The 25,689-nt window shown below is 32.5% G+C and overlaps 1 protein-coding gene and 2 pseudogenes across 6 annotated transcripts; 1 reads left to right on the forward strand and 2 right to left on the reverse strand.

Annotated features, from left to right (window-relative positions):
- Positions 1–52: 52 nt before the first annotated feature.
- Positions 53–2,162, reverse strand: LOC136997289 (putative nuclease HARBI1; annotated as a pseudogene).
- A 10,219-nt stretch (positions 2,163–12,381) lies between these two features.
- On the forward strand, positions 12,382–14,060 carry LOC105673648 (uncharacterized; annotated as a pseudogene).
- LOC136996878 (uncharacterized) lies at positions 14,009–21,284 on the reverse strand. 6 transcript variants are annotated; one of them, XM_067347865.1, is made up of 6 exons: positions 16,080–16,411; positions 15,499–15,714; positions 15,349–15,432; positions 15,176–15,282; positions 14,967–15,090; positions 14,009–14,689 (listed from the first exon to the last, which is right to left on the reverse strand). In XM_067347865.1, exons 1-6 carry the CDS (start codon positions 16,225–16,227, stop codon positions 14,532–14,534), a joined length of 837 nt encoding a protein of 278 aa, XP_067203966.1. In that variant the 5' UTR covers positions 16,228–16,411; the 3' UTR covers positions 14,009–14,531. The 6 variants fall into 6 exon arrangements, 5 of the variants coding, with proteins under 5 accessions (XP_067203966.1, XP_067203968.1, XP_067203967.1 ...); XM_067347867.1 differs by having other exon boundaries at positions 15,499–15,513; positions 16,080–16,410; XR_010888089.1 differs by lacking the exons at positions 14,009–14,689; positions 14,967–15,090; positions 15,176–15,282 and adding exons at positions 20,404–20,513; positions 20,613–20,688; positions 21,007–21,284 and having other exon boundaries at positions 15,368–15,432; positions 15,499–15,530; positions 16,102–20,340.
- Positions 21,285–25,689: the final 4,405 nt, after the last annotated feature.

Below are 25,689 nucleotides of genomic sequence, written 5' to 3' on the forward strand. Positions count from 1 at the left end.
TATTTGCTTTTTATTACACTATAGTGGATTGAAATAAATAAACAACTCATAATCATAATAAAAAAATATTTATATTTTTTTCTTATTTTTTTTTATAAATCATTCACGATTGAATACAATTTGCTATATTTTAACTAGTTATAAACATTTTTATTATAGTATGCTAACTCAAGTTTTAAAAAATTTCAGTCTTTTATTTTAAATTTACATTATACTTATATTATACATATATTATACATTATACATTGTGCAATTTTATCTAGTAAATCTTTCTGCTATTAAACGATCTTGAATGCGACGTGCAATAGCAAGAGGTCCACGAATATTATTATCCAAATTTATATCATGAGCATTATTACAATTTTCATATATATGTTCGTTATCATTATACTCATCTAATAGATCATCATTAAATATGCCGTAATAATTCCGCATATTATGGAGGACTGCGCAAACGTTGATAATTCTTCCAGCAAAGCCAGGCTCATATTGCAAAACTCTGTGGCGAGACAGACATCTCCAGGTAGACTTCAAAACACCAAAGAGACGTTCAATACAATTTCTTGCGCTACATAATGCTTCGTTATATGCAAAACGTGGAGTTCCTTCCGGCTCTCGTGGCAAAAGAGTTAATAGCCACGGTTCTAACGGATAACCTGAATCACCTGTATAAATAAAATATTCTAGATTTATTTCAGCTCCGTTAAAAATTTTTTAATACATTTTAAATTCAACACAACATAAAATTTATGCATTAGAATAAACAGTAGAGTATAAAGTATTATGTCGACAATAAATCGACAAAATAAAAACTTTGTACAACAAACATCTTTAATAAAAAGTTAAGATTATATACCAATAAGATATGTTTGTCGTTCACCACGATTGTACGCGCGTTCCATAACTCGTCGCGCAGCAGAAGCATTCCATATATATGCATCGTGTCGTGCTCCAGGGTATCTTGCATTAACGTTGAGTATTTTTAAATTAGGGTCACATATCTAATAGATTAAGTTATTGAATGTCATTAATTGAAATATATAAAACACGTTTTGTATGAATCAATGATTTAAATATTTACCATTTGCACATTCAATGAATGATATCAATGATGATTAATGTAGGCTTCTTCATGCTCTTTGGGAGCAAGGATCGCTATGTGAGTACAGTCAATCGCTCCGATAGCTCCTTTAAACGGTTGACGTGCATTTTGAAATTTCATTCTTGCTAATTGCCTGGCTCCTGGAGTCATTGGAAATTGTACCCATTGTCTAAATATTAATTCATTGATCGCATCTGTTACTTTGTGTATACATCTGTTAATCGATGTCTGGCTCATCGAAATGCCCCACTGTTCACCTACTGGACGTTGAAAGCAGCCAGTTGCATAAAATCTTACTGCCGATAATACCTATAACATATAAAATATATATGAATATCATGAACTCAAATAAAGAAAAAGATAAGTATAATAAATGTAATAAAACAAAAATATTGTATATACAGTTACAAATTGTAATTTGTATTACTTGTTTTTCTACAGCCAAACCAGTGATCCTTGTCCGCTGTAATCGAGGTTCTAATGCATCGACAAGATCAAAAATTAAGTCCGGTGTTAAGCGGTACAACTCCCTAAATTCATTATTTGTCAAATCAAATGGATTTTCTGTTGTTCGCAACAATTGTCTCTCTACTCTTCGTTCAAGGTGTTGGACATGATCTTCCATCATTATTAAATTTAAAGTAAGATAGCCGAGAGCCATCCTAAAATAAAAAATTATAAAATTGTTTTATCAGAGAAACTATTAACAGTTTAAATCGACTACAATACTATTTTTATTTTACATTGTTTATCTAAGATTGAGATTATGTTTTTTTTTATTGTTTTATTCACTTTGAAAACTGAATATTGTATATGTCACTTAAATCTTTACTTTTAAACAAAAATGAAACACCCTGTATATATATGAAAAATAAAAGTTCAAGGCTTAAAGAATGGAAGTATTTACACTTACTTTCAATCCGTATTAGCTGTTTTTATCAATAACTTCTAACATTTTATTGTCACATGTATTACATATATATGTATGCATTCCACACTAACGTATCACCGACTCACATCAACTATCGTTAATGGCTTAGCGAGACCTCCGGCATCGATCGCAATCACATTGACACGGCTTCGATACTTTTCGGAATTTAACGATTCAAATATCGAGAATTGTCGATACCCACTACTTACAGAATAACCTTTTGCGATTATCATCGATATCGATAGTTAACGATAACGATTTTTGTCGTTAAAGAGTTACAGAATCCCGGCACAGGATCGGTTGGAGGCGGCGGTCTTAGTGGAGACGTTGGTCGGATACCCCCGACCACGTCGAAGCCGAGGAGGAGGCCGCCGCGATCGTGGGCATGGTCACGCGTGCTTGCGACGCGGCCATGCCCCGATCGAGACCCGCCCCTCGTCGGGCGGCGTATTGGTGGTGCGAGGAGATCGCGGAACTCCGCAGAGCGGCCAACTCGGCCAGACGCGATCTCCTCAGGGCCCGACGAAGGGCGGGTGGGGACGACGATGAGACTGCAGTGGCGCGCGGTGTGTACCTTGCCGCAAGGTACGCGCTGCGGTCAGCCATTAGCAGGGCCAAGGCCAAGGCCTGGGACGAGTTAATTGCGGAACTCGACAGGGACCCATGGGGGCGTCCGTATCGGATAGTCTTAAACAGGCTAAGACCGGCGGCGCCCCCCATCTCGGAGACGCTAGATCCGGAGTTTCTCGGTCAGGTGGTGGAGACCCTTTTCCCCGAACGGGATGTTAACATCCCCCCGAAGAGGGACCCTCCCCCCTGGTCCGAGGACCTGGACATTACGGGAAGAGAGCTCTCCGAGGTAGCAAAGAGACTGGGGGCAGCTGGTAAGGCCCCCGGTCCTGATGGGATCCCTGGTAGAATCTGGGCCTTGGTTTTTGGCGGAGTAGGGGCTCGCCTGAGGAGGTTGTTTAACACCTGCCTCAGGACGGGCTCCTTCCCCTCGGCGTGGAAGATGGCCAATCTGGCCTTAATCCACAAAGAGGGGAAGCCGGCGGAGCAGCCTTCTGCTTATAGGCCGATTTGCCTGCTGGACGAGGTCAGCAAGTTGTTCGAAAGAATAATTGCTGACCGAATCGTCCAGCACCTGTCGCGGACCGGTCCCGACTTGAGTGAGGAACAATTTGGATTCCGGGAGGGTCACTCGACCACAGATGCAATTATGCACCTGAGGGCCCTCTCGGACCAAATTGTAGGGGAGGGAGAGGTGGCGTTGGCAGTGTCCTTGGACATTGTCAACGCGTTTAACTCCCTCCCCTGGGACTGGGTGGGGGTGGCCATGGAGCATCATGGCCTCCCCCAATACTTAAGGGACGTAGTCTGGGACTACTTCCGCGGCAGGACGCTCCAGTACAAAGACCAACTGGAGCGGATAAGCAGAAGGCCTGTGCACTGCGGGGTTCCACAGGGGTCAGTTCTAGGCCCCCTTCTGTGGAACCTCGCGTATGACAGAGTGCTCCGTACGGCGCTCCCCCTGGGCTGTCGTCTGTTATGTTACGCAGACGACACACTGGTGGTAGCCCGGGGGAGAAGCTGGGTGGAAGCTCGGGACGCGGCCAACACCGCAACCCGAGCAGTCGTATGCTCCATACGTACCATGGGACTGGAGGTCGCCCCGCAGAAGACGGAGGCCCTGTTCTTTTACGACAGGGCCAAGGGGCGTCCTCCCCCCATCCAAATGTGGGTGGGGGAAGTCCGAGTCCTGGTGGGGACCCAGATGAAATATCTGGGCCTCATCCTGGATGGGCTTTGGGGATTCGAACAGCACTTTGTGCAAATCGTCCCCAAAGCGGACAGGATGGCGGCAGCGTTAGGTCGTCTCCTGCCCAACGTGGGTGGGCCGAACGTAAGGGTTCGGCGTCTGTACGCCAACGTCGTGCAATCGGTGTCCCTCTACGGGGCACCGGTATGGGCCGATAAAGTCCTGGCCAGTCGGCGCATTAAAGCGATCGTGCATCGCCAACAGCGTCGGCTGGCCTCAAGGATCATTCGGTCCTACTGCACGACGTCGTTCGTGGTGGCCACGGCCCTGGCGGGCCTCCTCCCGGTCGAGTTCATGGCGAATTCGTACGCTGAAGTGTATCGGCGTACGAGGGACCCTAACCGCACCGGGAGCGCCCGTCTAAGACCAGGGGCCGTGGACAAAATCAGGAAGAGTGCCCGTCGCAGTGCTATATCCCAGTGGCAGGAGGCCATGGCGGATTCTGCGACGGGCAGATGGACCACCCACGCCATCCAGCCCTGTCTACCGGAGTGGGTAGACAGACGAGGACGAGGACTTGAGTTCCACCTGACACAGGTACTCACCGGGCACGGTTGCTTCGGTGACTACCTGTGCAGGATTGGTAGGGAGCGTACGACGAGATGCCACCACTGTGTGGCCGGTCGGGACTCGGCGCAACACACTCTCCAAGAGTGTAGCGCATGGGACGAGGAGCGTCGGGTCCTGACCGCAGTGGTCGGCGGAGACCTCTCCCTGTCAGCAGTGGTTAAGGCCATGCTGGAGGGAGAGGAAAAATGGAGGGCCGTCTCCTTCTTCTGCGACAGCGTAATGCTGCAGAAGGAGGAGGCGGAGAGAGAAAGAAGAGGGGAGGCGGTGGGGGGAGGAGGATGATCCTCCTCCTCAACCACCATTATAACCTCCCTGTCCCCCTAAGGGGGGCAGATAGAAGCAGAGCCTCCCTGGACGATCCGGGGAGGACTCTTGCTAGAAAGGGCCTCATTAGCCCTTTCACATAGGGCAACCAGCGGAGGAGAGGAAGAATACAACCTGGAATTTCTGGGATTGTACCTCTCCTCCGAATTAATAATGGGCAGTAACAGCCGAAGGAGGGAGGATAATCTCTCTCCCTCGGAGCTCACACAGGGCAGTGGCCGGGGGGGAGGAAAGTACCAGCAATTGTTGGAATTATACCTCTCCTCCGGCGTGTGGGAGGACTTTCTCTCCCACAGAGAATGGCCAGAGAGAGAATGCCGAGTTTGTCGGCACCACACATCCTCTCTCTGGCGGGGGGTCAGCTGGGAGCGGGGGCTCCCGGTTGACCTCAGCCCCCCACCAATCACGGGAGGGCGGGGAAAGGCCGAGATAGCCCGGTCTTTCCCGGTAAAGGATGGCAACTACAAGGGAAGGGGGACTTGAGACCCCCCTTCCCCCGAGATGAGACCGATAAACGGTCAAGACCGAGGGAGGGTGAGATGAATGCCGCTGGCGATGCCTCACCCTCCCTCCTTATGGTCTAGGAAGGCTATCGGCAGGGGTTTTAGTGGGTATGCCTGGGACATCTTCCCAGGAGAATCCCACATAACCCACGGGACTCCCCCCGGATCTCGTGGGTATCCATAAAGGATTTCCCCTGCCTCATCAAAAAAAAAAAAAAAAAAAAAAAAGATCTGTCAATGTAAAATGTAAGAAAAATTTATCGAGACATGAAAAAAAAATGTTTTATTATTTAGGTAGAAAAATATTTTATTTTTAACAATTTCTGAACTTTTTAGCTTATAACTGCGTCAGGCATAAGCAGCGTTCATATAAAATATTTATTTACATGTTACAAAAAATAAATGTTTTACAATATTTATACTTTTGAAAAAAAATACAGCACGAAATTACAGAGCAATTTACATTATTAAAAAAAGTAATAAAAGTATCTCGACATTTTGTACATTTGTACAATGTAAAATCTCTATATGTTAACTTGTATGTCAATCGTAATTACTTAGAGTAATTATATGAGCGAATTTTTATAACAGTACGTTTCTGAGAAAATATGAACGGTTTTCTCTAATAAGACGTAATGAAGAAATGAATGCGAAATTGTGTGTTGCTAATCAACTTGTAGCTGAATATTCGCAACGATCGGATATAATAAATAGTAATCATCCCAGCTATGACAGTCAGATATAACGGTACATTTCATCGATTACATATGAATTAATTTGTGCAAATGTGTGAGATACCAAACGTTCTCTACTTATATTTAAATGAAAACAAAGCACTGATACTAAATATATAAAATGCGGCACACTATATTTTAAATATTTATTTAAACAATAGTTTAAAGTGAAAAATAAGAATTGAAATATCTTTGGCTCAAGAAACATACATTTGCAGAAATTAAATCTGTATCTTTATATAAATGACCTATATTACTTAGAAGTATAAAACTATCACAGCACTTAGTACATATTCGTAACAGTATTACAGAAAAAAGTAAAAGTATCTTTGGCATCTTATAGCTTTGCACAAATTGGAATCTCTAATTACGTTATATGCGAAAGATACATTTTTCTTAAAATATAAAATACTGCCATTTCTATAATGATACGTCTTTTGAAAGATATAACTCATAGTCATTCTTACTCATAGTTATAAACAGGAAAAAAAAAAAATTTGACGTTATCCATCAATTTGTAGCTAAATGTTCAATGCAATTAGATAAAATAAATTGTACGTACCATTATAGCAAAGACATTCCGGTACATTTAATTGATATCAACTTCTCAACTCAACTTATATTTAGGTAATATAACAAATCTCTGGTATTATATAAAATACATACAATAAGTCAGGTACTTTGTCTTATTTGGTTAAGGTTGTATAATAGTATAAAATAAAATCACAGTTTCATACTATATGTAACAAAAAAAGAATAAAAATATTCATATATCTTTCACGCAAGAAACATACATTTACAGAAATTGAATGTCTGTATCTGATTATAAATTATACCTATATTTTGACTTAAAATAAATCTGAAAAAAGCTGAAATTTCTATAATCTATATATCTTTCAAAATATACAAACTATTATTCTGAGGGTGATCCTACAACGCAAATTGTCGCCTGATTGTCAGTCAATACAAAGTATTTTTCAGTTAAAGCCATTATTAAGTTGTCATTCTTCGCGATAAAAACCGAAATTTTCAATGCACTGTAGAACCACTCTGTAGACAAATAGAAAAAAGTGTAACGTGTTTAACACTTATTATCGGAGAAAAGAATCGAACTTTTATCTATCTTATTAAAGTAAGTTATTAACTCCGCTTGCAACAATGTATAATCAATCTATAGATGTGTATATATATATACATATATATACATATATATATATATATATATATATATTTATTATATACTGGAAAACAATTCTTGTTGCATTAACAAAACTTCCGTTCAAAAATCGACGAAACAGAATTACTGGTTAAATCTACCACAATTCTGTATAATGCTTACAAGAATTCTTGTATGCATTATACAAGTAAATTGTTTCGTCGATTTTTAACCAGAATTTCTTCATTTAACCAGAACCTGTTTTTCAGCGTATATATTTTTATGATATATAGGGCTTGTTCGTTTTAGCTGCACTGGGGCAGCTCTGGGTCTGCTCTAAACAAGATACTACATGACAAACTATTTATCTGTCCTGTATTATCCTGTGTAGAGCGGACCCAGAGCAGCCCCAGTGTAGCTAAAACAAACAAGCCCATATATTACCAGAGAGAAACCTGAGAGAGGCCACGCTGCCGTTTTCCGTACGACGCTTTCTCTAGGCCGTACGCTAGTGACGCACGTCCATTTCCGGCCGGCTTAGGAACTAAATAGCCACGTCCATTTTCCGCATCGATCAAAAAGTCACGTCTATTTTCTGAGATGGTTCATGTCCATATTATATCCACAAGCGAAGCTATTTACGTCACGCGTCCTTGCCGTGCGTTAGACTGTTTTATTAACAGCAGCGTACAACAAAGAATCAAGCGTTTTTTAATCGAGTAAGGCGAATCGCTTGAATATTAAAGATCCCATATTCGAGACCTACTTTTTGCAACATTTTTTTCCTTTTTTTGCATTTTTTTTAACTGTATATAATCAAATTAATAAATTAAAATAAAGTTTAATAATAAAATAATGTTAAAATAATGTTAATATAAAAATAATATTTAATAAGCTTTTATTGCAGAATTGTAAAATTATTTTTAATTTTTTTATTAACAATAACAAATCAGTTTTTATTAAATAATTATAAAAAATTTTTTATATTAAAAAATGCTTTTTATAATATTTTTGTAATATTTAGTACATGCCATGTACAATAAAATATACATATTTTTATATAACTAACATATGATCTGTATTAAAAAATGTTTTCTCTTTCTCGATCCTTCAAAAAAAAAAGTATTAATCGTAAAGAGTGATTCAAATAATAATTTCAATGTAGAAAGAAATTCAGTCTCTTATGCAAATGTAATACAAGTAACGATAGCATCGATCTCATTCTTAATAATGTGCAGTGGCTTAACGGAAAATAGTTGGTCTATCACAACGCAGATCAGGTTTCGAGACTGAGTGGTGTCCGATTTTTTTCAAGTTTATGGTACATCTTATATAGATCACATTTAGATTTGATAATTTAACACAGGCCTCGGAATTATTTCATCTTTTCAGCCGATTCTCGTGGTATACGCCTCCTTTCCTCTCTTCACCGCGCGCGCGGCAAACGCTAGGGCCAGCGCCGCCGAGCGTTAGGAGCGGCACTATCCGATTAATGTTAAAAAAATTTATTAAAAATATTTTTTTCCTCAATAGCAATAGTACCTCATGGGTGACGTGGAAATCTATTGAAATATTTTCACATAATAAATTTAAAAATAAAAAAAATATTTTTAATAAATTTTTTTAACTTTTAATGATCAAGGAAGAAGAACCCAACATTTATCGGATAACGCTGCTCCTAACGCTCGGCGGCGCTGGCCCTAGCGGCTGCCGCGCGCGCGGTGAAGAGAGGAAAGGAGGCATATACCACGAGAATCGGCTGAAAAGATGAAATAATTCCGAGGCCTGATTTAACAAGAAATAAGTCAAAGAGATTTATGTAGATTTTTTTACTTTTTTTTTAATATTTGTTTATTCATGATACATAATGATACATATATTTATTAATGTGATTATATTTAACAGAAATATGAATATATTTAAAGAAGAACACGTAAAATTTATAAATAACTGAAAAAAAGATATATAAATAATTATTTAGTAATAATAATTAATAGTGGTCTTCCACGCTACCCATGAGGTGCCACTAATAGCGCGTTAGATTTTTTTTAAAGTGGATCTTCGCCTGTAGCTCTATTATACCACTTTTTATTACATTAAATATTTACAAAAGATATACATATATATACAGGATGGGCCATTTTAATCCATCCACGCAAATTTTTCTGTAAGTAAGCCAAACACAGAAAAATGCTTCAGACAAAAGTTGTTCAAGACAATAGGGGTCACCTATTTGTGTTAGTGACTTTGACCTTGAAGTCAATTTTCAAGGTCATTTGAAGGTCAGAGTTATTTTTTAAAATAAAAACCCCTATTTTTGATTCCAAAATCTAATAGCTGGTGTCAAGAGCTTTTCAAAACACTATAATAAAGTTATTTTTTATTAAGTGTTTTTCGAGTTAGGAGGCTTGTAAATTACAGTATTTTGACATAAAATACAAAATATCTTGTAAAACATTCAATTTTTGGGAATCTTACCTTAATACTTTTATGCATAAAATAATGAGACAAATCAATTGGTATAAAGAAAACACATTGGTTTTTCTGTAAGTAAGCCAAACACAGAAAAATGCTTCAGACAAAAGTTGTTCAAGACAATGGGGGTCACCTATTTGTGTTAGTGACTTTGACCTTGAAGTCAATTTTCAAGGTCATTTGAAGGTCAGAGTTATTGGTTGGTTTTAAAAAAAAGTATGCAGTTGCATGTTGCAAATTACATATTTATTCTTGAAAGCAACTATGTGTTTTCTTTATATCAATTCATTCGTCTCATTATTTTATGCATAAAAGTATTAAGGTAAGATTCCTAAAAATTGAATGTTTTACAAGATATTTTGTATTTTATGTCAAAATACTGTAATTTACAAGCCTCATAACTCGAAAAGTTCTTAATGAAAAATAACTTCATTATAGTGTTTTGAAAAGCTCTTGACACCAGCTATTAGATTTTGGAATTAAAAATAGGGGGTTTATTTAAAAAAATAACTCTGACCCTTTAAATGACCTTGAAAATTGACTTTAAGGTCAAAGTCACTAACACAAATAGGTGACCCTTATTGTCCTGAACAACTTTTGTCTGAACCATTTTTCTGTATTTGGCTTACTTACGGAGAAATTTACGTGGATAGATTAAAATGGCCCACCCGGTATACATATATATATATCTTTTGTAAATATATAATGTAATAAAAAGTGGTATAATAGAGCTACAGGCGAAGATCCACTTTAAAAAAAATCTAACGCGCTATTAGTGGCACCTCATGGGTAGCGTGGAAGACCACTATTAATTATTATTACTAAATAATTATTTATATATCTTTTTTTCAGTTATTTATAAATTTCACGTGTTCTTCTTTAAATATATTCATATTTCTGTTAAATATAATCACATTAATAAATATATGTATCATTATGTATCATGAATAAACAAATATTAAAAAAAAAGTAAAAAAATCTACATAAATCTCTTTGACTTATTTCTTGTTAAATCAGGCCTCGGAATTATTTCATCTTTTCAGCCGATTCTCGTGGTATATGCCTCCTTTCCTCTCTTCACCGCGCGCGCGGCAGCCGCTAGGGCCAGCGCCGCCGAGCGTTAGGAGCAGCGCTATCCGATAAATGTTGGGTTCTTCTTCCTTGATCATTAAAAGTTAAAAAAATTTATTAAAAATATTTTTTTTATTTTTAAATTTATTATGTGAAAATATTTCAATAGATTTCCACGTCACCCATGAGGTACTATTGCTATTGAGGAAAAAAATATTTTTAATAAATTTTTTTAACATTAATCGGATAGCGCAGCTCTTAACGCTCGGCGGCGCTGGCCCTAGCGTTTGCCGCGCGCGCGGTGAAGAAAGGAAAGGAGGCGTGTACCACGAGAATCGGCTGAAAAGATGAAATAATTCCGAGGCCTGTGTTAAATTATCAAATCTAAATGTGATCTATATAAGATGTACCATAAACTTGAAAAAAATCGGACACCACTCAGTCTCGAAACCTGATCTGCGTTGTGATAGACCAACTATTTTCCGTTAAGCCACTGCACATTATTAAGAATGAGATCGATGCTATCGTTACTTGTATTACATTTGCATAAGAGACTGAATTTCTTTCTACATTGAAATTATTATTTGAATCACTCTTTACGATTAATACTTTTTTTTTTTGAAGGATCGAGAAAGAGAAAACATTTTTTAATACAGATCATATATTAGTTATATAAAAATATGTATATTTTATTGTACATGGCATGTACTAAATATTACAAAAACATTATAAAAAGCATTTTTTAATATAAAAAATTTTTTATAATTATTTAATAAAAACTGATTTGTTATTGTTAATAAAAAAATTAAAAATAATTTTACAATTCTGCAATAAAAGCTTATTAAATATTATTTTTATATTAACATTATTTTAACATTATTTTATTATTAAACTTTATTTTAATTTATTAATTTGATTATATACAGTTAAAAAAAAATGCAAAAAAAGGAAAAAAATGTTGCAAAAAGTAGGTCTCGAATATGGGATCTTTAATATTCAAGCGATTCGCCTTACTCGATTAAAAAACGCTTGATTCTTTGTTGTACGCTGCTGTTAATAAAACAGTCTAACGCACGGCAAGGACGCGTGACGTAAATAGCTTCGCTTGTGGATATAATATGGACATGAACCATCTCAGAAAATAGACGTGACTTTTTGACCGATGCGGAAAATGGACGTGGCTATTTAGTTCCTAAGCCGGCCGGAAATGGACGTGCGTCACTAGCGTACGGCCTAGAGAAAGCGTCGTACGGAAAACGGCAGCGTGGCCTCTCTCAGGTTTCTCTCTGGTACTTACAAGTGAAAACTACGATTGGAAATAGGAGATGCTTCTATTTTGCATATGAAGCATTTTTTTGTCATCTTAGTAATCAATCAAGAGACACTAGTGTCTCGCGCTAATTGTAAAAGTTATGTAATTATCTAGAAAATAACATACAGAATCAAATACAAGCAGAGATACACAATTTTCCACGATCTACTACATATGCGCACGCTCCGCACGCATATATTCCATGATCTGCACATGCGCACATAAACAAAGACAGAGGGGCCCTTATGCAGCGTTCTCTTTCTATCGCTATATCGCTCTTTCAGCTCGTTCGCTCCCTCTAGTTTTATATCTCTATGACTTGTAGTGTGTTCGAAAATAGGTTTGGTTACTGCCAGTAAAAACAGTACTGTTGGCAGCAATGAAAATTACTGGTGCTGCGTTTTGTTTCTGCTGCCAGTAAAGCCAGTAAAAGTCAGATGTAATAACATCAAGTCTGAAAGATAATTTTCATTACATATTTAATTTTAAGAAATTGTATGTTTAATTAGTTATTCACAGACTAATAATAAAAGGCAGTAATTATGGAAAAATATATTTTACTTGACAATATTCTTTTCGAATCTTCCACTAGTGCTTCTTCGAGTGACAGTGATGACAATGAAGAATTATTAAATATTATAATAAATAATAATAGAAATAGAAATAATAGAAGAGTTCCAAAAATAAAAAATTATTTGGAGCATGTTGTTGCACTATACACAGATATCGAATTTAAATCACATTTTAGGTTAGTATATATACACTATATTTGTACATAAGAAATATTGCATATACATTATTTGTATTATTTATATTATTTATATTATTTGTGTTAATAATAGTATATATTTTTTATTACAGAATGGAACGTAATACTTTTAATTTTTTATTATATTTGATTGGACCAAAATTAAACAATATTTCATTTAAAGGAAGAGAACAAATTGATGTTACAAAACAACTATTAATTACTATTTATGTGTTAGCAACACCAGATTCATATCGCTCCATAAGTGAACGATTTGATGTGTCCAAATCAACTGCTTAGTTTAGTGTGAAGAGAGTAGTTAGAGCAATATATAGTATTCGAAATCAATTTATTAGATGGCCTACCTATGAAGAAGCTGAAAATACTTGGACAAACATTCAAAGACTATATGGCTTTCCTAAAGTTCTTGGCATTATTGATGGAACGCATATAAATATTCCTCGACCGAAAGAAGATGGCAATAGTTATATAAACAGAAAAGGCAGATTTTCTGTACAGTTACAAGTAAGAATAAAAATGTTACCTATGTTGTATTTTTATAAATAGAGATAGTTAATATAATATATTATACACTTTAATAAATTTTTTTAATTAACTAATTATACAATTAATTGTTAATTGTGTTATACAATTAATTATACAATTAATTAAGTATACAATTAATTGTTCTTTTTAGGTGATATGTAAAAGTGATTTGTCTTTTATTCATGTATTTGCTGGAATGCCAGGATGTGTCCATGATATGCGCGTGTTTCTTTATTCCGGAGTACAACAATATTGTACTCAAGAGTATTTTCCCGACAATAGCCATTTATTAGGCGATGCAGCATACAATATCCAAAAAAATGTTATGGTGCCATTCCATGATAATGGTCACTTAACTAGAGAACAAAAAAAATTTAATCATCGCTTATCATCTGCCCGAATAACTGTAGAAAGATCAATAGGACTATTGAAAGGACGATGGCGATATTTATTAGATAAATTACCTATGACAAGAACTAATTTAATTCCATATTATATAATTACTTGCTGTATATTGCATAACATATGTTTATTACAAAATGATCGTATTGAAATCCCTATTATTGTTCCTGAAATATTGCATGAAATGGAACCATTAGGTATCACTAATATCTTAAAGGAAGAAGGAAATATTAAAAGGAATAGACTGATGGAAATAATTGCTCATGATGATTTTGAAAGAAGAATTAATAATTAAGATTTGTAACTGCAAAAGGATAAGATATTGTATTATTTATTTATCTTTTATAATAAAATATATGTATTGATATGTGATTTTGTTTTTGTATCCTATTATGTTGAACAATTGACTAACTTTAGCTTAAAAAATAAATGAACACAATATTTAAATTAAATCACAGATGAAAACTCATTTCAGTTTTCTATATAAAACAAAATAATCTCTTCTATGTAAAAAACATAGACGTCTAAAAAAACAAAAAATCTTAATATTTTGTGTTATATTACAGTGCGAATATATTTAAACCTATATACTTTAACTTATCAAATATGAAAATAACAGTATTAATAAAAAAATAATTTTTTAAAAAAACAAGTATTAAAGAATATGTTATTATATTAATGTTTAAAGTAATGTAAGAAAATTTGTACGTTTAAATATTTAAAAATATGTAACATTTTAATGCTTTTGATAATACTATCGAACTTTTAACTTTTTTAATTCTTGCAAATGCATGTTTTTTTTTCTCTTTTTACATTGTCTCTTCATATATGCATATTACTATTGTTTCTGTTTCCCTAATGCTTCTTTTATTTCTCTTAATATTTGTAACTTTGTAGCTCTATAATTGGCAGTTTCTTTTCTTTTTAGTCTTTTTTCTTCTAATGAAAGTGTCAAATAATTTGCTCTTGCTTCAGTTAATGAGATTTTTCTTTGCTCTATATACAAAATTAATTATAGAAAAGTATACATTTAAAAAAAAAATGTGAAATTTCTTATTTTGTTCTTTATTGCTGCACTGGGACTGTATTAAAACGGGATAGTACAAAACATAGATAGTTTGGCCTGTACTATCCTTAGTAGTGCAGTCCCAGTATAGTTATAAAGAACAAACCTATAATTAAACCAACGGTACATGGTGCGTTTTTTTTCTGTTGGATTGCTTGCAAACTAGTAAATTATTAAACATATTGTACATTGCATTTCTTTACTTACTAACTGGTGTTTCATTCTCATCACTGTTGTCAGTTAATGGAGAATGTTCAGGTTCTTTAATATTTGATCCTGCTACAGATAATGGTTTTATCCAATGTTTTTTTCGAAAAATATTATCTAATACCTAAAACATAAATATATACATATATATATATATATATATTTGTCAGACTATTACTATTGCTATACTATTGTGTCATTTTTATTACATCTAAATATATCCAATCTTTTCTATCGTTTCCACTTTGAGCATTATGGTCAACAATTTGACGATATCGTCTCTTCAATGCATCCATTTTATTATTGCATTGGTTGCCTGTAAAATTATATTTTTTTTCCTTCATACACTTAGAAATGTCTATCCACATTTTTTTATGAGAACCTTTTCCCAGCATATATGATTTTTCTTTATATAAAGATATTAAAAGAAGTACAGCTTTATGTTCCCATTTTTCTATATTTACTTCTAAAATAGAAAAAGTAATTAATATATTTCTTACTTTGTCTCCATATTATTATTATTTAAACTTACCAGTATTTAGCGTATCTGAAATGTTTTCAGTGCTAGAAGAAGTATCGTTGTGAACTATATTTTCAGTATTATCAGTATTGTCAGGAACTATAGTACTTGTTACATTTGAACAACTGGATTTACTATTCTTTATTGATGAAGCAGAACTATGTATTGTATCTTTAGAATTATGTAACGTTTGTGCTTTCTTTAATAATGTAGTAGCAAACATTATGTCTAAACAAATATAAGGTAATATAAATATACATAAGAAAAAATTTTGTATATATTTACATAGCTTTAAAGCCTAGGATACTTCAAAAACTTTAAGTAATAAAGCTAACAAAGTATCCTAGATTCTAAAGCTTTGTAAATACAAATCAAATAGCACAAAATAATTTTTTTTTTTTGGCCTTTCTTGGTTGAGAAAGTGTTACTGCTATTAGCAGCATGCCTTCAGTTCAGATCCCTAAACTTTATGACACAAAAAAATAAATTTTATAAAAAACTAGGTTAAGTTTAAATTTGCACATTCATAATTTCAGGGAAAAGATATTAATTTTATTGCTATTATTAAAATGGATTAAAAATGTAACTTGTACCATTATGAGCACGATTATATACTTTTTTTTCCACTTTTAAAACATATTGTATATTTGTTACTTCATCAAGTAATATTAAATCAATCAATTGGTTATTGTTCTGTTCATGTTGAGAAATAGAGAGAGTTTTAGATACAGATTTCTCCATTTTTCTCCAAACTTTGTAACTATACACACAATTTTTTTAATATTAAAATTAACTTATTTTTTAATATAAAAAAAATTTTTTGACTACTTGAAAACTTATTCATTACATCTAGCTTTTACTGGCTTTACTGGCAGCAGAAACGAAACGCAGCACCAGTAATTTTCATTGCTGCCAACAGTACTGTTTTTACTGGCAGTAACCAAACCTATTTTCGAACACACTATTGGACCGAGATCTCGGATTGAGTTCTAGTAAGGCACTAGATATGTAGGTATTCTCATCCGCCATTTTGGTTCCTACTAGATGGAGAATTATAGCGTATATAGTATAGTATAGCGTACATGTGTAACACGTCAATTATTAAAAATGATTCAGGACTTTGTTCGACTCATTTTTTGGCAAGGAATAACGCTATGGGTGTTTACGATAATTCAAGTTCGAGTTAATTTCACTAGGACCGACAATGAGATATACATAACCATCTAGAACCTTTATGATTCATGACAACTCAACGCTGTCTTGGGGTGTTTACGATAATTCAAGTTCGAGTTAGTTTCACTAGGACCAACAATGAGATATACATAACCATCTAGAACCTTTATGATTCATGACAACTCAACGCTGTCTTGTATTGCTTGAGTTAAATTCATTGAATTTGTTGAGTTTAATAAATATAATTATATACATATATATATAATTATATCTATTAAAGAGGTATACCAACATACATACCAACATTATTTGTTTCTTTCATAGACTGATTTGCAGTTAACATTTTTTTATTACAATAAAATTTGCTCTATAAACTCAACAAATTCAATTAATTTAACTCAAGCAATACAAGACAGCGTTGAGTTGTCATAAATCATAAAGATTCTAGATGGTTATGTCTATCTCATTTTTCGGTCCTAGTGAAACTAACTCGAACTTGAATTATCGTAAACACCCTATGTACTTAGTGGGCAGTCTTTAAGTGTTACCACCATCGACATATAGAATGGACTGAGCATCGCGATGGGTAAGCGCGCGCCTGCTTTAGAGTGAGAGGTACTACATCTGAGGCCTATGTTTGTCTCTCTTTTTGCAGGGCCGTCCAAATAAAATTGCGGACCATGCGCATTTTTCTATGAAATGTGTAGTCAATAGATTTTTTTAGAATTTATTTTAAAATTTGTTTTAATATATTTAATATATTTATGAATAAACAATAAATTTGCTTTAATTTATATTATATTTATATTAATATTTTATTAATTATAAAGTTTTATAAATAGATATATGTTTACAAATTTTATTATAAATATTATTATTATCTACACACTATACTAATGTTATAAATAATAAAAAAATTATATTGTTGATATATAGAAAATTTTATTTATTTACATTTATAAAAAATTACAATACTACACATTATTATAAAATATAATATGATATATGCCACTTACAGGATATTGTTATAATTATATGTATAAAACAAAATTTTATTATATAATATTTATAGTTACATGTATTTCTTATATTTCTTATATCATGTATTTCTATATCTATCTTATATTTATTGATGCATAAATAAAATTGTTTTTGTTAACTTATGTCTTATTCTATTTATGACTGCAGATTTTGTCTTTGCTGCGTGATTTAATCTTATTTTAAAAAAATTAACAAAAATTAATTTTATTAATTGATATCTATGATCGTTTAAATAATTTTGTTCAAAATAGTGGTCCTTATGATAAAAAACATTACTCGTTACTTTGCGTAAACTTTTCATTAAAAGAAACTGTAAAAGATTTTTATGTTGAGAAAAAATATTATTTTCCCTAAAAGTAATTTCACCTATTTTACACAATAATATTATACATCAGCAGATACATTAATTAAACCACCTCTTGATTTTAAATGCTGTAATTTTGAAAACGTTGTGTCACTGTGTAAAAGAGTCAAACAGACATTGCATGATAAATCTTTTGATATTTTACGTACTATAAATCCTGCAATATAGCCAAGTACATTATTAATATAATCTTTATTTATTACCTCAAATAGAGCATGAATATTATAACTGTGGTCATAATTTATATTATTATTCAAAATATTAATGTCATTTTCTTCAATTATACAAATATTATCAATATTATCTTTATGTATATTAGTGGAAGTAATATTTAAAAAGATAGTATCGTCTAAAGCAACGCTATTTGCATATTTTGAACCGCTAACTTGTGCATGCGTTAGCAATTTTTTAAAGACAGCCATGAATTGCGTACAAGTAGGGTTGTTATTATGACCACAATGATTTCGTACTGCAGAAAAAAATAATTCCAAGTGGTCCTGGGATAACTTATATGTTAAAAAATACGACATATTACTGTTTTCTTGTATCCAATTTTTAAATATTCCTACAATACTATTTAAAGTAATAATTAACCCAAAAAATCCAGTTTTGCGTTTTGAATGTAAAATTGAAACTCCTTGATATTTTAAAGAAGATATATAATCTATGAAACAATTAATTTTTTGTGTGATTTCTGTTAAATTTTTCGTAGTAATAGGTTGTCTAGATGGAGTAATACAAAACTTATTTCGAGAATTTAAGACATCAAAAATATCATTAAACATTAAGCAAAATTTTTCTGTTGCCTTACTATTTGCGAATTCCGGGAGTTTAATAGATTCTCGGAGATACTGCATACCTTTTGACACACTACTGCTTAAAACTTGAACCGCGAGACAAACTTTCATTTTTTCGTTGTACCAATTTAAGTGTCGAAGTCTAACTTTAGTATTTACATGTAATCCATACTTTTCTTGTATGCGTATCAATTTTTGTACAAAGTCATATCGTATCTCTTTGTTATTCTTATTTTGAAGAACTTTATATTCAGCAAAACAGTTTCCAACTAATTTAATCATATGACATGCATCTAATATGATATATATTCGTTTTTTAGTAATTGGATGCAGAAAGAATACTTGCAATTCTTTATCAACTTGTAATTGTGCACCTAATATATTTGCCATAGTAAAATTATATTGTGGATCGTCAAAAGTTAATGAAATTATGTCAATACCTGTTTCATGAATACTTTTTAAAACGTTTGTAATAATATTAGCACGATCCCTTGCAGTCAATGCATCGATGAAATAATACGCAACTGGTATTTCCCAATGTTCGTTAATAGCTACTGCCATAATAACAACCACTTCTTTAGCTAAAGGCAATTCATCACTATCTAGTTTTGTCCCAAAATTAATGAAACCTATGTATTCTTTTCCATTAAAGTCAATCTGTTTTTTTATAGACGTATCATCACAATTTGTAAACCGCAAAGAATAGTGTGATTCTTTTCAATAGCTTCGCGTGCTTTTTTTGTTAAACAATCTAATGCAGGTTGTGAAATTCCGGGGGATCCATCGATAGAATAGTACCATTTACGGATTGTGAAAGGATGTGGTAAAATATTTATAAATGATCTCCGGACGAAGTCATAGGCTTTAGGAGAGTAAAAGTGTAATGTGGCTGCAAAAGTTTTCAATTCTGGAGGAAAAGCATTAAATTTATGCTTGTGTGAAAGTACTTTTTGTACTAATGCTACAAGTGCAGGAGATTCTGTTGACTGGAAAAGAATAAATAATTTTGATACGTATTAATAATTTACAATGATCACGACAAAATAACTCTCCGCAGTGGGTATTTTTGCTAGAAATATTTGCAATAATGAGAGCAATGTAAACAATACATTCTACATACATACATACCATATATATATCGCCATTATTGTTAACATACATTGTAGAATGTATTATTTACATTGAAACTAATTACTTACTTGTAATATATCTCTAGCTGTGCTTGTTATTAAATTATTATCTTTTAAAGTCTTCATCAGTGAGCGTAAATCTTTAACTGTTTTCTGTAGTTTTCTGACTTTATCTCTAAATCGTTTTATCTCCTTCCGTTTTTCATGCAGTTCTTCAATGAGTGCTTCCAAGCAGGTTTCTGCTTCAAACGGTGATTGTGAAACCTGTTTGACGTCTATATCACGAAATGTTCTAATATTTTTTCGAAGCACTACTTCATCTTCAGTTGCCTGTTTCATTGCTAAGGATCTTAAGCATAAAAATAATAACACTTATCAACAGTAATTATTCAATATTTTGTTTGTAAATTACCTTTTCAAACATGTATGTTTCTTGTTGCAGTATTGTGTACTTTCTATGCTCTCTTCTATGCTCTCTTCTATGCTCTCAGAGTTGCTACGATCAGTGGTTTCTCCATTTTTCTGTAAATTTATAGATGGGACTGCATCAGATTTGATATATTTTCTTTCCCCAACAATACTTTTTGTGAAATCCTGTTCATTAAAATGTTTTGAACATACTCTTGCATTTGAACTGATCTGCTTGATGTTTAATGCAGATAACCATAATTTTTTTATGTGTTCTTTTTCTGGAACTCTGAAAATAATGATAATGTATTACTTTATATTGTATAATTCAATTATTATTATATTACAAAATATTTAAAATAATGTTCTAAATATCTCTTATTTGTAAAACGCATAATCTAACCTAACTTTTTATAATTTTACTTTACACAATTTTTATTACATACTATTACATATCTTAATTTATTATATAATATATAATTTTAATATATATTTAACAAAACTATGCAAGTTACGTATATAATATAATTATATACAGCTTTAAAACAATATGTTTAAAGAATGTGTTACAATAATGTCCTATAAAAAATACTTTTAATATACTTACTTATGCATCTGTATATCCTTTTTATTTTTATCATACGTAATTTTGCACACAAAACACCTTAAAACCATTTTTTAATTTTTAAAGATAAAGATAAACGTTTCACGTTATTCCAAAGCGAGTAGGCAAAGGTGAGGTGTCAAATTTAATGCTATGTTACTGCTAGAATTCTGGAGGGGGACGAAATAACAAATCAGAAGCTTGCAAGAGAGACAAACATAGGCCTCAGATGTAGTACCTCTCACTCTAAAGCAGGCGCGCGCTTACCCATCGCGATGCTCAGTCCATTCTATATGTCGATGGTTACCACGAAGTAAAAGTAAGTAGACGTAACTAGATAGCGTATAGAGAAAAAAGTTGGTCACGAAAAATGTTCCACGAAGGAGGAGGTTTGCCGAATGGAATAACTTGCAACATTTCGTCGCCATCTTAAATCTGTTCTTTTTTAGCTGTACCATGAGGAACATGAACTGAACTGACTGCACTAAGAGCAAGAGCAAGTAAAAAGCTTACTTTGGCCGGTATTCATAGTCCGTTCTTATATTTAAGATTGTCTTAAGCACGGACTTATATTCGCTCTCTTCGTCACACATAGATTGTGTCTGACAAAGAGAGCGAATATAAGTTCGTGCTTAAGACGATCTTGAATATAAGAACGGACTATGAATACCGCCCTTTGGGCGGTATTCATAGGCCGGTATTCATAGTCCGTTCTTATATTCAAGATCGTCTTAAGCACGAACTTATATTCGCTCTCTTCGTCAGACACAATCTATGTTTGACGAAGAGAGCGAATATAAGTCCGTGCTTAAGACGATTTTGAATATAAGAAGGGACTATGAATACCGCCCATAGTCCGTTCTTATATTCAAGATCGTCTTAAGCACGAACTTATATTCGCTCTCTTCGTCAGACACAATCTATGTGTGACGAAGAGAGCGAATATAAGTCCGTGCTTAAGACAATCTTAAATATAAGAACGGACTATGAATACCGACCTTTGTGCTTGTGAAATATTCGTATGCAACGTGGTATGCAAATAATTTTAATTAAACATTTATATAAGGTATATATTTCAAGATTATAAATTTTAAAGTAAATGTAGTTTAACATTTAACATTTTATTTTTAATTGTTTTGCAGAAAATTAGAATTTATTGTAGTATTAACTTTTAATTTTTATAACCTAAAATTGTTGCATGTTAAATCAATTAATATTTCGCTATAAGCAATATCTTTTAATCTATCTATCTATTTATCTATCTATTAATAAATCAGCATAGATATATTTTCTAAGTATGTCCAAATATTAATATAAATAATTTTTAGCAATATATTAATATTTTCATTTTTTTATTTATAAGATAATTTAACTGCATTTTATTTTTAAATATTTTTAATTTTTATTATAGATATAATAAATTCTGAAGTAATGGCCTGTTGTGTCAAAGGTTGCAATTCAAGGGGAGATAAAAAAGGATCAGAAAAAAGAAGTTTATATTCTTTATATTCTTTATGTTCTTTAAAAATTTGTAACATTTTTTTTATTTTTAAAAAATTTATTTGTTTATTTCAATTTCATACTTACGTTCCATGCTTTTCTAATCCTTATAACCTTTTCTCTCACTGTGGTCTCATCTGTCATTGACAATTTAAAGATGGCGACGAAATGTTGCAAGTTATTCCACTCGGCAAACCTCCTCCTTCACGGAACATTTTTCGTGACCACTTTCAATCTATGTAGTTACGTCTCCTTACTTTTACTTCGTGGGCTTTAGTGCTATCTGTCATACAAGATCTATAGAGAGAAGGTTACCTCAGGCAAACCGGTTGTGGGCGAGGGACGATGAAGTAAGGCCGGCGTCACATAGAACCCGTAATCCGTAATCCGCACCGAAAGTCCGCAAAAGTTACTAGGGATTGCGTCCGTAAGGCCGGCGTCACATAGAACCCGTAATCCGTAATCCGCACCGGAAGTCCGCAAAAGTTACTAGGGATTGCGTCCGTAACGTTACGTGTGTTTTATCTCCTTGTGTCCCATGGAGCCGTAATTCCATGAAATTTCCGTAAAAGTTACTAAAAGTTACTAGTTATTACTAGTAATGCTTTTTTTAATTTTATTTATTTAACTAAATTTGACGATTTAATTAAAATGTTTGTTAAAATTATAATATATTCTGTAGTTTTCTTATGAATAAAATACAAATAAACAATTATAATCTGTTAAATAAAAAATAGTAATACCGTTACGTGTGTATTTACGGCTCCATGGGACACAAGGAGAAAAAACACACGTAACGTTACGGACGCAATCCCTAGTAACTTTTGCGGACTTTCGGTGCGGATTACGGATTACGGGTTCTATGTGACGCCGGCCTAACGTTACGTGTGTTTTATCTCCTTGTGTCCCATGGAGCCGTAATTCCATGAAATTTCCGTAAAAGTTACTAAAAGTTACTAGTTATTACTAGTAATGCTTTTTTTAATTTTATTTATTTAACTAAATTTGACGATTTAATTAAAATTTTTGTTAAAATTATAATATATTCTGTAGTTTTCTTATGAATAAAATACAAATAAACAATTATAATTTGTTAAATAAAAAATAGTAATACCGTTACGTGTGTATTTACGGCTCCATGGGACACAAGGAGAAAAAACATACGTAACGTTACGGACGCAATCCCTAGTAACTTTTGCGGACTTCCGGTGCGGATTACGGATTACGGGTTCTATGTGACGCCAGCCTCAGGGGGGAGCTAGAAACAGCTTGTTGGCGAGGGGGGCGACGAAGGAAGGGGAGAGCATGATAATCTCATCGATTAACAGTAGCTGTCTCTCTCGCACGCTTTAGTGTTTTCTCTCTCGCTTCTTTAATATAGAAATGCTTTGGGTTTTTATCGAAAAAATACTTTTATTTTGTAAAATATTGATAGCACTGGAAATTGCGTAATAAAAATTGAAAAGTAAATTAGAAAGGCACTATAAATTACATATATTGCAAATTATAGCGCTAGATATTTAACGTTTATAATGTTAAATATCGCTGCAACAGATGCATTTGTGATACAAATTGCTTTATACTCGTATTTAGACTGTAATATCAATGAAAATAAAATATAATTTGGGGATATACACAAAAAACATCATTTGTAAAGTAGTAAAATAAAAGAAAAAATAGTACATATTTAAAAATTATTTTTAAAATAATATTTACTGTTTATATGCATTATTTACAAAAGAAATACTATAAAGAAATTTATTTTTTATATTTAATTGTGAAAACCTCAAAAATTGTCAAGAAATTGTAACTGAAATTTAAATGTAAGTACAATTCTAGGATAATATAAAAAGCATCATACACAAATTTATTATGATACAAACTTAAATAATGAAATTGTAATATATGTTTCAACATTGCAAATGTGAATATTTATATGATAAAATTTACAAAGTGTTAACAATTTTCAAATATTTGCTAATAAAATATTATTGAAATGTTTCTGTTGAAATCTTAAAATAATTCTTTAAAACAAATATGATGGGGTATATATTAGGGATCATTAAATATGCGGCAATATTGTGATTATAAAATTTTATAAGTATCTATAATAAAAATTAAGTATAATAAACATAATAAGTATATAAGTATAATAATAAAATTTTTATAAGTATCTATAATAATAAAAATACACACATATATGTTGTATTAATCTGTTAATATAAACAAATTTATTTGCGTTAAATTAATTAATAATTTGTTTATATTAACAGATTAATACAACATATATGTGTATTTTTATTATTATAGATACTTATAAAAATTTTATTATTATACTTATATACTTATTATGTTTATTATACTTAATTTTTATTATAGATACTTATAAAATTTTATAATCACAATATTGCCGCATATTTAATGATCCCTAATATATACCCCATCATATTTGTTTTAAAGAATTATTTTAAGATTTCAACAGAAACATTTCAATAATATTTTATTAGCAAATATTTGAAAATTGTTAACACTTTGTAAATTTTATCATATAAATATTCACATTTGCAATGTTGAAACATATATTACAATTTCATTATTTAAGTTTGTATCATAATAAATTTGTGTATGATGCTTTTTATATTATCCTAGAATTGTACTTACATTTAAATTTCAGTTACAATTTCTTGACAATTTTTGAGGTTTTCACAATTAAATATAAAAAATAAATTTTTTTATATTATTTTTTTTTGTAAATAATGCATATAAACAGTAAATATTATTTTAAAAATAATTTTTAAATATGTACTATTTTTTCTTTTATTTTACTACTTTACAAATGATGTTTTTTGTGTATATCCCCAAATTATATTTTATTTTCATTGATATTACAGTCTAAATACGAGTACAAAGCAATTTGTATCACAAATGCATCTGTTGCAGCGATATTTAACATTATAAACGTTAAATATCTAGCGCTATAATTTGCAATATATGTAATTTATAGCGCCTTTCTAATTTACTTTTCAATTTTTATTACGCAATTTCCAGTGCTATCAATATTTTACAAAATAAAAGTATTTTTTCGATAAAAACCCAAAGCATTTCTATATTAAAGGAGCGAGAGAGAAAACACTAAAGCGTGCGAGAGAGACAGCTACTGTTAGTCGATGAGATCATCATTGCCCC

The sequence above is a fragment of the Linepithema humile genome, chromosome 1 (genome assembly GCF_040581485.1).
Source record: "Linepithema humile isolate Giens D197 chromosome 1, Lhum_UNIL_v1.0, whole genome shotgun sequence".
Lineage (NCBI taxonomy): Eukaryota > Metazoa > Arthropoda > Insecta > Hymenoptera > Formicidae > Linepithema > Linepithema humile.